Source organism: Camelus ferus, chromosome 13, assembly GCF_009834535.1.
Source record: "Camelus ferus isolate YT-003-E chromosome 13, BCGSAC_Cfer_1.0, whole genome shotgun sequence".
NCBI classification, from domain to species: domain Eukaryota; kingdom Metazoa; phylum Chordata; class Mammalia; order Artiodactyla; family Camelidae; genus Camelus; species Camelus ferus.
Window position 1 is genome coordinate 43,718,537 of NC_045708.1, and position 12,815 is coordinate 43,731,351.

Below are 12,815 nucleotides of genomic sequence, written 5' to 3' on the forward strand. Positions count from 1 at the left end.
CCCTTGGAGCTGCGCGAGCTTCGGCCTCTCCAACAGCCCGTCGCGCACGCGCGCTCGCCGCCCCCGCCCCCACTGCACCTGCCAGGTCATAAACCCCGTCCCACCCTCTCGTGCTCTCACCCTCAGGCTCAGTCTTCCCTCACGTTGATTGGTCGGAATCCAAGAGGTAGTGTCCAATCAGCAATCCCTCTGCGCAACCTATTCCAGCTCTTCCTGCCCCCTCCCGCCCCACCCGTCTCTCTCGGGCACCTACGTTCTTTGTGACTGGTGCGCGCCCAGGTCACTCAGTGCGGCGGGGAGAGGTGTGCGGTGGGAAGGAGGGGTGGGAAGAGGGAGGGAGGGGAGGGGCGGGGCAGAGGCGGGGCAGAGGCGGGGCTCAGGTGCGGAGCCGGGCGGCAGAGGCCAGACGAGGGAGGGGGCGAACGCCAGAGCGGAGCGGGGCGGAGCGGGGGCGGCGGCGAGGAGCGGGTTACGCTGGCGACGTCGGCAGCGCGAGGCTTCGCGCGTGAGCGGCGCGGGCGCTGGGCCTGGCTACGGAGCTCTCCTGGCGGGCGAGCGGGTCGTCGACGCCAGCTCCTGGGGGAGCGCGGGGAGGAGGGAGGTGTCAGTGTCAGCGGCGTAGTCGACGGCGGTCCCGGCCATGGAAGAGACGCCGCCGCTTCCGCAGTCCGAGCTGCCCCTGTGCGACAGCCTCATCATCTGGGTGAGTACAAGGGGGCGAAGTGGGTCGGAGGGCTGCGGCGAGTTGCCTGGGGTGCCTGGTTCTCCCCAAGTGAGCCTGCGGAGGAGCGAGGGCCACCTGCGCCCTTGACTCCACGTATTGCGCTCCGCACCTCCGGTCGCCCTTGACCCCGACAGTGCCACCTGCGGGTCGCAGGGCAGGTATGTGTCTGTGAGTGTATGTGTTTCTGTCTTGGGGGGCGGGGGCAGGGTAAAGGGAGCTCGTGGCGAGGGGAGGGGGGACGGAGGAGGCTCGCCGTACCCCCCTCACCGTGCTTCTAACAGCTGTGGCTGGAGCCTAGCGCCCATCCCTTTACTCCCCGCTGTCCCATTTTCCTCCCCTGCCCTGTGCCCAAGCCGTAGACTTTCTGGGCCACCTACTCTCTTGCCATCTGTCTGTTGAACAGCCGTCCCATAGAGACCTTTGGACCACTTGAGAGTGAAGACTCCCTCCGAAACCTCCCTCCCACTCCAACCACCTTGCGTTTACTTGGACACAGGTGGCCAAGAGGTGGTTTTAGTTTGTGGATCAGTGCTTCACCCCAAGCCTTCTAATTTTGTTGAAGCCCCTTAGAAGAGGCCTTTCCACGTATTTCCTGCGTGGAGAAGAGATATTTGGGTGGGGACCCATACTTCTTTTTTCTCACTGGTCTCCCTCTCCTTCCAATGGACAAGCATTTTTTTTTTTAAAGAAAAAAACTTGGCATTTTCGTTTGCATTTATCCGTGCTTCGTATTTATATTAATTTGTGTTGGGTTTGGACTGGCAGGATCTGTCCCCAGTATTGTCAGGAAAACAATGTCTTACCTTTTGGAGGCCCTCAGCGATCAGAGAGCTAACGTTCAGGTGTGGCTTCTAGCCCATAATGGGCAAGTTTGGTGCCCCATGGTCCACCAGGTGCTGTTAATGATGCTCTTCACCAAGCAGTTGTTTAGTTTTGTGTGGGAGAGTTTGTGCAGAATGGAATGTAAACAGACTGGATAAGGAGGTGGTAATTGGTTGATGAGATTCCCTATCTCTCAACGCCTGTAATTCAGAAGAATGAGAAATCAGGGAGGTTTCTGGCAGTGTGGGAAGTCTATTGGGAATAACCATAATTTAAGGCAACTTTTATTCTTTGGAGGTAAATAGCTTTTGCTGTAAGTAGACTGCAGGCATGTGGGGTTTCTGAATTAAAAGCAATTCGCCAATTTGTATTTTCACTTAAAATATCTTGCAGTTTAGATGCCATATTTAAGACTGTCATGAAACAAGGCAACAGTTATTTCTAATGATGTGCTTTATTATGACTGGTGACTAATTAAGGGGTGTGTCCTAATCTGTTGCATTGTTGCTCTAAACTTCTGACTTAAGTAGTAAGCTTAGTCTTTATGATGTCGTTGACATATATAAGGTGGTGGTGAAGCATAGGATTATCTTGAATGGTATTTCGGTGTCTTAAAATATTATGTGACCATATCCATTCTTTTAATCAGTATTTATTGAGTTCCTACTTTGTATAAGATGCCAAGGAAGAAAGATATCAAGAATAATCAAAGAACTTTCCATTTTAATTAAAGTGGTAGGCAGAGCTATGTATTTTTACATTGGAAGGCAAAATTCCTTAAAAACTCTAAAAATAACATAAAGAATGATAAGGAATCATAAATGACAGAGTATAATTGGTTGCTTGCTTCTCCAGTTAGTTCTCTCTCAGGCTGCTGGACCATTGTGGAGAAAATGGAATTTATGTGCAGACTGTTGCCTCTACAAATGCTGCTACAGCCAAATCTTTCTGTTCCCATAACACTGCCCAGCTTTATGATAAGAATAACCACACAGTGCCTCTCATGTTTCTCTTTGCAAACCTTTATCAGTACCCTGTCTGAGCCCCAACCCTTCTCCCCATCAGGAAAGTGACCACCTTCTCTTTGACCCTGGCTCATTATCCACCTTCTACCTCTTCTAAAACTTTCTCTGTCATTTACTTCCTTCAGTATTTACTTCTTCCTTTCCATTGGCTCCTTCCTCTCCTGCATGTGAACTTGCTCAAATTTTCCCTCTCTGAAAAAAAAAAAAAAAAAAAGAAAGAAAGAAAGCCACCACTGCCTGTGAACACCACACTGTATTCCCCTTACCTTCATGGTCATATTCCTTGAGGTTCCTTTTCAATACTTGCCCTTTATACTTTCTGAACTTTGATTTGCTCCTCTACCCACTGCACCTGAGCTCCTTACTCTAAAGCCTTCACTTACTGGATTTGGCAAACTGGGAACTGTTGTATTATCCTTATCTCACTGGATGGTTCCTTTGTAAAATTATCTTCTGCCTTAGTTTCTTGGGTACCTGTCTCTAGGCTGTTCTTTACCTCTCTGCACGATTCCTAGAGAACTTTGCTATCTTATTTTACCTTTGCCTGCCACTGCACTGTTGATGTTAACCTCACTTCCCCAACTTTCTGCAAACTGCCCTCATGCACACTCCCCCATGTCTGCCATGCTGCACTGACTTTGTTTCTTGAGGAAGTTAAGTTTTTGCTTTTGTTTTTGTTTTTTAATGCATGAGGGCTTTTAATTTCTCTTCCCTCTACCTGTTTTCCTTATGATTCTTCCAGTGGCTGGCTTCTTCCCACTATTCAGTTTTTGGGTCTTTTGTCATCTTTCAATGAGATTCTGTGATAGTGAGTGACCTACCTAGTCTCCTACTCCTACCCTTTCTGTTGTGTCTATAATACTTAACATTTTCTGAAGTCAACTTGTTTGTTCCTTGGGGTCAGAGCCCTTGTCTGACCTGTTTTCTGCTCTGTCCCCAGGAACACGAACTGGCTAGGCTCTCCAATACTACATTGAATCAAAGCAGTGATAGTAAATATCTTTGTCTTGGTCCTGGTCCTCAGAGACCAGTATTTCACCCTTCAATATTTCACCATTAAGTATATACGTTTTTGTAGACAACTGGGGTGAATTTTTTAATGTTTCATAAATGACTGATAACTTTCAACAAGTAGAAATTAGAGGAAATGAGTTTTCCAGAAACAGGGGAGGACCCCCTAGCACTAATATAAATGGTCTCCTTTGGTGATGGATTGAAAGGAGGTAGTGAAAGACACTTTTGTCATGATTTCCCTGGTCTCTTAATGTGCTCCCTGCCATACTAAGTAATGTTGCATGTTGAAGGGAAGTAGTAGGAGATATAAAATAAAAAGTTATGATGGAGCCAAATAATGGAGGTGAGAAAACACTTGATAGTGAAGTGTGCTATTTCAGCACTAGGTGGTGTTTTTTCTAGGACAGCAGAACACCATGAACAGAATTAGGAAGTCATCAGGAAAGGTTGGTTAGCTGAAGAGATGCCTCTTTGGGGCAGTTTTTAAAAAGTTAGATTTCATAATTTGAAACTCATCATAAAATAATTAGTTACTAGAAATGTTTTACTGCTACTTAGCAAACAATTCAGGGCGAAGGATAAATTTGGGCATCAGTTGATTTATATGGTGGAGCGACCATATGAGAGTTCACAAAGTATGCGTTGAAGATAAGTTTAATTCTGCCTCTTGGCTCTGTGACAGTTGAAAATTATAAATCTTTGGACTTAAGTTTCACCAATAAAATTAGAGTGTCGGACCAGTTTTTTTTTTTTAATGGTTCACTTGGCTCCTGCATGTTTTGACTTTGACAGGGGGGTAAAGGAAAGACCAATACCAAATATATGCCCAAATTAACCAAAATATGAAAGGCTGAATCATTTTTATGAAGATCTTAAAACTCAAAGAAGTGATCTTCCTTCTGACATGAGCAGCTGGAGGAGGAGAATTTGAGAATAAAGTTGACCCAAGGTTGAGTTTTTGTTGGCTATCAGTTGTGAAAACCCCTTTCCTCCTTTGATTTCTTTGATGTTTGTATTGAAACAGTTCAGGAATAGCATTGATAAATCTCTGATTATTCGCTTTATTTAAAAATAAAGAAGAAAGTTAAGATGGTTATATGCCACAACACTGTGTTTAGCAGCGGAAGCCCTGTCTGTCCTTTTTGGGTCCCTCACTAAAAAGACTTCTGCCTCTTCACTCTGTGAAGAGTAGTGTGAAAGAATACATTTTCTTTTGTTCCTCTGCTTTGGCCTCATTCCCCCCCACTGAGCTTTTAAATTTCTTCACACTTCTTGGTTATAGAGTCTTTCAGTTTAGCCACATTAAATGACATCCTCTGTTACCTAATTTATTTTGCAACCAGTGTTAAAACTTCCAAGAAACACTTCCCATGGCTTTAAGAAGGAGAAACTGACCTTATCCTGGGCATGGTGGGCAGTGAGGCAACTACTCAGTGCATTTACTCCTTTTATGTAGTTCTTTACTGCTTTGCCTAATATTCTGTGCCTCATGAAATTGTCTTCTTAAAATCACTAGTCGTATCCCTTTTGTAGATTGTTAATGAGGTAAAGTGTAAGTAGGAAGGATTGAAAAACAGGAGCTTGCCGTTTACCTGCAAGTGTATGATTATCTTCCTTTTAAAGATGCCCTAAACCCTAGGTTTTTTTCTTTCTTGTGCATCCACCTGACAGCAAAGTCCTTCTTATTTTACATTTTAAATATTCCATGAATTCATCCTGTCCTCCCAGTCCACATTACCCTAACTAATCTCATCTATCCAGTTGTCAACAAGACTGTTGCCAGAACCTTCGAACTGACTCAAGCATAAAGCTACTTGCTCTCATTCTCTGTGCCACTTTTGCTGCTACTCAAAACATACTAACGATGTGCATAAGAATCACTTGGGATTTTCTGATTTAATATGTCTGGAGTCTCTGATACGCATTGTTCTTAGACCCCACACTTTGAGAAACCCTGACTCATAGCTAATGTGCTACCAGCTGTCGAGCCTGTACCACGTGCGCCGGGCACTGATCTAAGTACACTGTGTTTTCTCATTTATTCAGTTCTCACAGCCATCTTGTAAGGTGAGGTAGAAACTATCCTACTGTTTCCCCATTATGTAGATTATACTGTTAAGGGTAAGTCCAAGCTTCTTGCCGTGAATCTCCGGAGTCCTGACCCGTGCCTGTTTTTAACTCCCTTGGTTGTCTCTCTTTGCACTGGAAATCCAGTAATACTGAACCACATGTTGCCTAAAAATACCACCTCTTTTTGTATATTTGTGCTTTTATTATGTTGCTGTTTCCTGACCCTTCCTTCCCCTGACCCTTCCTTTACTCAAGACCTTCCATTCAGGAATCATCTCTAAGAAGTCTTTCCTAAGTACAAGCCCTAATTAGATTAGCTGATTCTCATATATTTTGGAGCATTTTGTGCATACTACAATAATGGGACTAGAAATGCCATCTTCTAGAAATGATTTATGTCTTTCTCCTCTCCTTGACTCTTGATTAAGACTACTTGAGGGTAGAAACCTCGTGATTTTCCTTTGTAACTCCACCCTATACTACAGTGCTCCACATAGGGTAGAGGCTCAGTAAAGAATCTTTGTGTGCTTTGAAGGTAACGGGTGGGGAGGGACAGACTGGGATTTTAAAATGCAGAATAAATAAACAAGATTATACTGTATAGCACAGGGAAATATATACAAGGACTTGTGGTAGCTCATAGCGAAAAAAAAATGTGACAATGAATGTGTATATATGTTCATGTATAACTGAAAAATTGTGCTCTACACTAGAATTTGACACAACATTGTAAAATGACTATTACTCAATTAAAAAATGTAAAAAAAAAAGTGTGGCTAGATTTAGTTTGTCTCTGTCATTCTTCCATGTTGTATTAGGATAATGGAGACAGACTTAAAGAATCTCAAAATACACAGAAGCACTAAAGGTGTATTATACTGGTAAACTAAGGAATTATAATTGAATAGTAAAGGAGATAAATATGTGTGGGAAGAGTGAATCATAGTATATTTAATTTAAGATTTTTATGGGTTGAGATTTCTAGAAAGTATATAATCCATCTTAGCACTGTTTTAATTTGCTTTTTAAAAATTCTTCAATCTTGTATTTGCTTTTTAGATAAAAATGCTTCTATTTTGTATTTGCTTATTCCACTGCTATTTTTCATATATACATGAATGTTTAACAAATAGAGGTTTGAAAAGTTAGTAATATCTAAAGCCAGACTAGATAGGAACAACTTGATGTGGTGGGTAGACCCCGGACTGTTCATCCTCTGAGGGTAACTGTTGGAGGCAGAAGTTCTGTCTGATTTTAGAGCTTATCGGTGCACTAAGTAGTTTTAGACTTGACAGTCCTAGCCTTGGTTTTCCTACCAAACAAGTGAGGTTTTAACATGCAAATGTTAGGTTTTCATGTTAATTTATTTTTCCTGATGGTATTCTCCGAAAAATAGATGAAACATAGACTCTTACTATCTTAAGGGTTCTCTACTGTCACTTTCAGAAACTCTGAAGTACTTCATACTTGACATTAATATATTTGATGATTTTAGGTATAATATTTTATGATTTTATGAAATGTTAAGTATTTTATAAAAATATTATACAGCCATGGAAACTCAATAGTATAGTTTCATTTGTTTGGCAAGGTCTGAATTTAAACAAAGCAGGACAAGTGTTAGCTATTTTTCTCTCTCGTGTTCATTTATATATATAAACTTTCGGGGGGTTAGGGGCAGTAAGGCTACCCTCTGGGTATAAAGAGGTAGTGAAGTAATTTGCTTTATGTCATTTTAGCTGCAGACATTCAAGACTGCCGCACCTTGTCAGGATGTCAAACAGCTGACTAATGGAGTTGCCATGGCACAAGTGCTTCATCAGATGTAAGTAGTGTGCTGGACCCTCTCTGAAACAGTTGTAAGCCCAATACCAAGGAAGAAAATCTAGACTTGTGTTCTAAAGGTTACTGAAACTTCATCATTTTCCGCGATGACAGGCTTATGGTACCAAGGCATTCTTGCTAGGAAACAAAGTTTACCACCTGATTATTTCTTGCTTGTTCATATACATACGTCTTAATTAAATGAGCAGTCAATATTCTTACCTATTCAAGACGTGTTAGTTTTAAATTTGTTCTGGTCATGTTCACAAGTTACACTAACTGGGGAAGAAATAGGTTAATGAGTGGTATGTGCAACTTCTTGTAATGTTTTCTTCAGTTATACCGTTGTCATGTTAAGGTGTCAGTGCCTGGAGATTAATATTATCAAAGTTGTTACTGAAAATGAGAAGGGGAATTTTGCTTTTTAAGGAAGTAGCAACATTTAATGAATAATGCTTTCATTATTTGCCTGAGGCAGGTATGCTTCTAAATAATAAACTCTTAAAAAAAATCAGTGCCCGAACTATATGACTTCCATGGTGAGGCATGGAATTATTGCTAGGGTTCTGCAGTTCCTTAGTTATTATCTTTGGTCTGAAAACATAATCTATGTCTCTTTTTTATATGTAGAAGCCATTGTTATTTAAAAAACACATTGGGGGAAACTGTAACTACAACTGAATTAGTTTCCTAAGGTAATTATAACAAAGTGCCACAGATTGGGTGGCTTAAAATAGCAGAAATTTGTTCTTTCAGAGTTCAGGGGTTAGAAGTCCTGTTTCAGTGCATTGGCTGGGCCATGCTCCCCCCGAAGGTTCTAGGGCAGGACCCTTCTTTGCTGCTTCTTAGCCTCTGGTAGCCCCAGGCATCCTTAGTTTGTGGCATGGTAATTCCATTCTCAGTCTCTGTCTTCACATGGCTGTCTTCCCTCTGTGTCTGTGTCTCCTCTCCTCTTCTTAGGACAAGAATCATAATGGATTAGGGTCCACCCTAATTTAGTATGGCCTCATCTTATCTTGATTACATCTGCAAAGACCCTATTTCCAAGTAAGGTCACATTCACAGGTGCTGGGGGTTGGGCCTCGAACATTTCTTTTTTGGGGACGTAATTCCACCCACAACATGTATTTAATTGGTAAAATTGTTGAAGACAAATACCATGAGTGGAGTTAAAAATCGTGTAGTGTTTCTTGCTTAGTTTTATTGAAAACAATTGGACCACATTGCCCTTCCTTAGTGGTCCCTTATTTGGTGTCGCTTGAGTTTCACTGAAGTTCAGGAAGATATAAGAAATGGAGCTTATTATTGGGGCCAAGAGTCAAGTTAAGGCATATATATGTGGCAAGGCAAAAAAATAAAAGAATATGTCCTGAAAGTTCTGAGCTTGGATGGCTAGTTTAATAGTGGCTGCCGTTATAGTTGTTTGAGAAGGATGAATTTGTTTATAAGAAAGAAAGCAGGAGATATATTTTTATGGAGATGTTAGGGTATTATGAACTGCATGTGTCCCTTCAAAATTTATATGTTGAAGCCCTCACCCCCCAGTGTAGCTATATTAGAGATGGAGCCTTTAAGGAAGTAATTAAACTCATGAGCACACAGCAAGATGGTAACACCTATAAGTCAAGAGAAGAGACCTCAGAATGAAACCTACCTTGCTAGCATCTTCATTTTGGACTTCCTAGCCTCCAGAACTGTGGGAAGTAAAGTTCTTTTGTTTAAGCCATCTAGTCTGTGGTATTTTGCTGTATCAGTCTGAGCAGACTGAGACAGGGCTAAAGTTGATTTGAGATGGGAAGGAAGACAAGTAAGAATGCAAGACAAAAGGATGAAACACTCTAAGATTATCTCTAGATCTGTTTTCTAAAGGTAATTACAATGTAATTATAGAATTATAGAATCATATATAAAGATTTTTTTAGGGTCACTTAGAAGACTGGTGTAGTGATCAGGGTTCTCCAAAGAAATAGAGCCAGTAAGATGTTTATGTATTCAATAGAATGTAAAAACACACACACACACACACACACACAAACGCACACAAACAGGTTAAGAGAGAAATTTATAAGAAATTGGCTCATGGGATTGTACAAACTGACAACTCCAAAATCCACAAGGGTAGATGGGCCAGCAGGCCGAGGTCTAGTGAGGACTTGATGTTGCAGCTGGAGTTCACAGGCAGTCTGCTGGCAGAATTTGCTCTTTCTCAGGGGAGGTCAATCTTTTTCTTAAGACCTTCGCCTGATTGGGTAAGGCCCACCCACATTATGGCAGGTAGTCAACTCTAATCAAAGTTTACTGATTTAAATATTAATCTCATCTAAAATATATTTTTACTACAACATCCAAGCATATTTGACCAAATATGTGGGTACTACGGCCTGGCCAAATTGACACATAAAATTAAACATCATAACTGGCTATACGTCTTTTACTTAATCTGATGTAAAAAGAAAGCAAATTTACTTTGAAATTTTTGACTCATTAAGTAAATGAATTCAGTCTTTTCAAGTAAATACCTGGTTAAAATATATAATTTATGCATTTAGGTAAGTTATTTTGGTAATTGTAGCCTTAGCATCTGGGAGAAGTTGAAAATAATTAACATTAATTTGCTCAAAAGAAAATGGTTACAAATTCCAAACAAATGAATTGAAAATGGTGAAACCAGTTCTGGTTACTCTAATCAGAAGGAGTATCTTCTGTATTAGCACATCTGAGACAGAATGATTTCTGAAAAGCTAGGCACTGTTTTCTAGTTCTAGCTTTGCATTTTTAATTTCAGGAATTTACCACCTTGGAAAGAATTCCCTTTAATTTCTTTCCTCACTTTAGCTGGCTTATCTGTAAAGTAAAAGTTAAATGAGCCCTTTAAGACCTTTTCGAGCACTAATACTCTAATTTCTTGGTACTTGTTTACCCCTTAAAGCATTTATCACATTCCCCTTTGAGTATAGTTATTTGTGCTCTTTACTTGCTCTCTTTAATAGCTGATTCTCTAAGAGTCAGGAAGTAAATTATTATTCTTCATATTCATCTTACTCAATTCCTTACTCAGAGCAAGCATCCAAATATTTTTTTAGAATGGGATCTATTAATACAGTTCACTATTTATAGTCAGATGTTATCCTTCAAGACCTTATTAAACACATAAAAATTTGATATAGCAATTCTTTGTGTTGGCCTTCAATATCAATATAGGACTTTACAAGTTTAAAACTAAACTTTGCCATGTACTAGCATCACTTGGGACAAATTATTGTCTCATCCTCAGTTCACTGAAGAGTAAGATTGGGAATAATAGATCCTTGGCCAACTCACTATGATATTTAAATGATCTAATTTGGAAAACATCAAGCACAGTGCTTAATACATAATAGACACCTTACAATGTTTTCTTTTTATCCCTTTAGGATTGGGACTTTTACATCCACCTGCTACCAGTGTGCCTAGTATGAGATATTTAGTAATTATTTCTTAAGTTGAATATGTTAATGATGTAATTTATTATGAGAAATTCAAAAACAAACTCTTAGGAATAACAAAAAATCCCATGGGTTCATTTAAATAATATTCACTATTCTTATTAAGGACAGGCTTTAAGATAGAAAATAACTACTGATTAAATTTGGCATTTTTAATGTAGTAAAAACATTTTAATGCTCAACATTTGTGTTTTTGTTTTAGTGATGTAGCTTGGTTCAATGAATCTTGGTTAAGCCGAATTAAAGAGGATATCAGTGACAACTGGAGAATAAAGGTAAGCAAAATGAATGGTAGAATGAGTGCTGTAAACAGTGGTTTTAAAATTAGCACTAAACTCAACTAAATCTTTTTCAAATTAACTGAAGGGTGAATTTCACTGTGTATAGTTTGAGTTTTGACACTAATGTGTGTTCTAATGTAACTACCATCATAATTACATATGGAACATTTCCATTAATCCAAAGCATGCACATGTGCCCACTCCCAGTTAATCCTCACTCCTCACTTGGTCCCAGGTGGCCTCAGATCTGCTTTCAAATCACTATAGATGTCATTTCTAGAGTTCCATATAAATGGACTCCGGCATTATGTACTCTTAGGTATTCTTCAACTCTAATTTTTTGATTCTTCCATGTTGCCTGTGTTAGTAGTTCGTTCTTTCTTTTTTTTTTTTTGAGTAGTATTTCATTACACTGATTTACCACAATTTCTTTAGCCATTCACCTGACAATGGATGTTTGAATTGTTTCTGCTCTGTCTTTTCTAATATTGATCGTTTCTGCCTTTTATATTTTCTTTCTTGATAAGTGTGACTTGATGTTTTTCCAAGTTTCTGACTTTTTTCCAGAGAACTAGCTTTTGTTTTCTGTTTTATTGATTACCTTTCTGATCTTTATTATTTCCTTTCTTCTTTACATCTCTTCTTTTTCTTTTTAAGGTTAAAGCATAAATCATCAGTTTTAGGCACTTTTCCCTAATAGTGAACATTGCCTTAGCCACATCCCACACATTTTGACATTCTATTTTCTTATTTTGATTTAGTTCAAAATATTTGGTAATTCCCCTTGTGATTTTCTTTTGACCCATGAGTAGGTTGGAAGTAGGTATTTCAAATTCTAAATATTTGAGGATTTTCTACGTATCTTTCTTTTATTTATTAATTACTAATTTAATTTTAATTTTTTTTGAGAACATACTCTGAGAAATTCTTTTACATTTACTGAGACTTATTTTATGACTTAATATGTGGTCTGTCTTAGTGAATATTCCATGTGCATTCGAAAATAATGTGTATTCTGCAGTTCTACAAGTAAGGATTATGTCAGCTTTGTTGATAGTACTGTTTACATCCTTTATATCCTCATGGGTTATCTGTCTGATTATTCTGTTAATTAAGTGGGTAGGAATCCTCAAATCTCTAATGATGATTGTGGATTTGTCAATTTCTTCTTTCAATTCTGCTAATTTTGTATTCATGTAATTTGAATGTGTTGCTAGGTTTATATATGTTAATTTTTTTGTCTTAATGAATTAATCTACTTATCACTATGAAATGCCTTCCTTTGTCCCTGGTAATATTTTTTGTTCAGAACTCTAATTTGTCTGATACTAATAATGTAGCCACTGCAATTTCATTATGATTATTTTTGCCTAGTGTATCTTTTTCTCTTCTTTTGTCTTTTTATGTCTTTATATTGAAAGTGGTGTAGACACCTAATAGGCCTTGCTTTTTTATCCATTGACAGTCTCTTTATTTAGTTCTTTTTATTTAACAAAATCTTTCATTTATTTTCTTATATTCCTGTTGTTTAAATCCTTGAACATTTTTAAACTAGCAGTTGTAACATTAT

General features: G+C 39.2%; 1 protein-coding gene across 2 annotated transcripts in view; it reads left to right on the top strand.

The window, feature by feature from the left end:
* The first annotated feature begins 99 nt into the window (after positions 1-99).
* The window catches only part of HOOK1 (hook microtubule tethering protein 1), a 57,352-nt gene continuing 44,636 nt past the window's right edge, over positions 100-12,815 (top strand). Inside the window, exons 1-3 of one of the 2 annotated variants that reach the window (XM_032494400.1) lie at positions 100-703; positions 7,395-7,480; positions 11,167-11,239. In XM_032494400.1, the coding sequence (XP_032350291.1) occupies positions 641-703; positions 7,395-7,480; positions 11,167-11,239 (222 nt within the window). In that variant the 5' untranslated portion in view covers positions 100-640. The remainder of the gene's footprint in view (positions 704-7,394; positions 7,481-11,166; positions 11,240-12,815) is intronic. The other variant, XM_032494399.1, reaches the window with a different exon arrangement.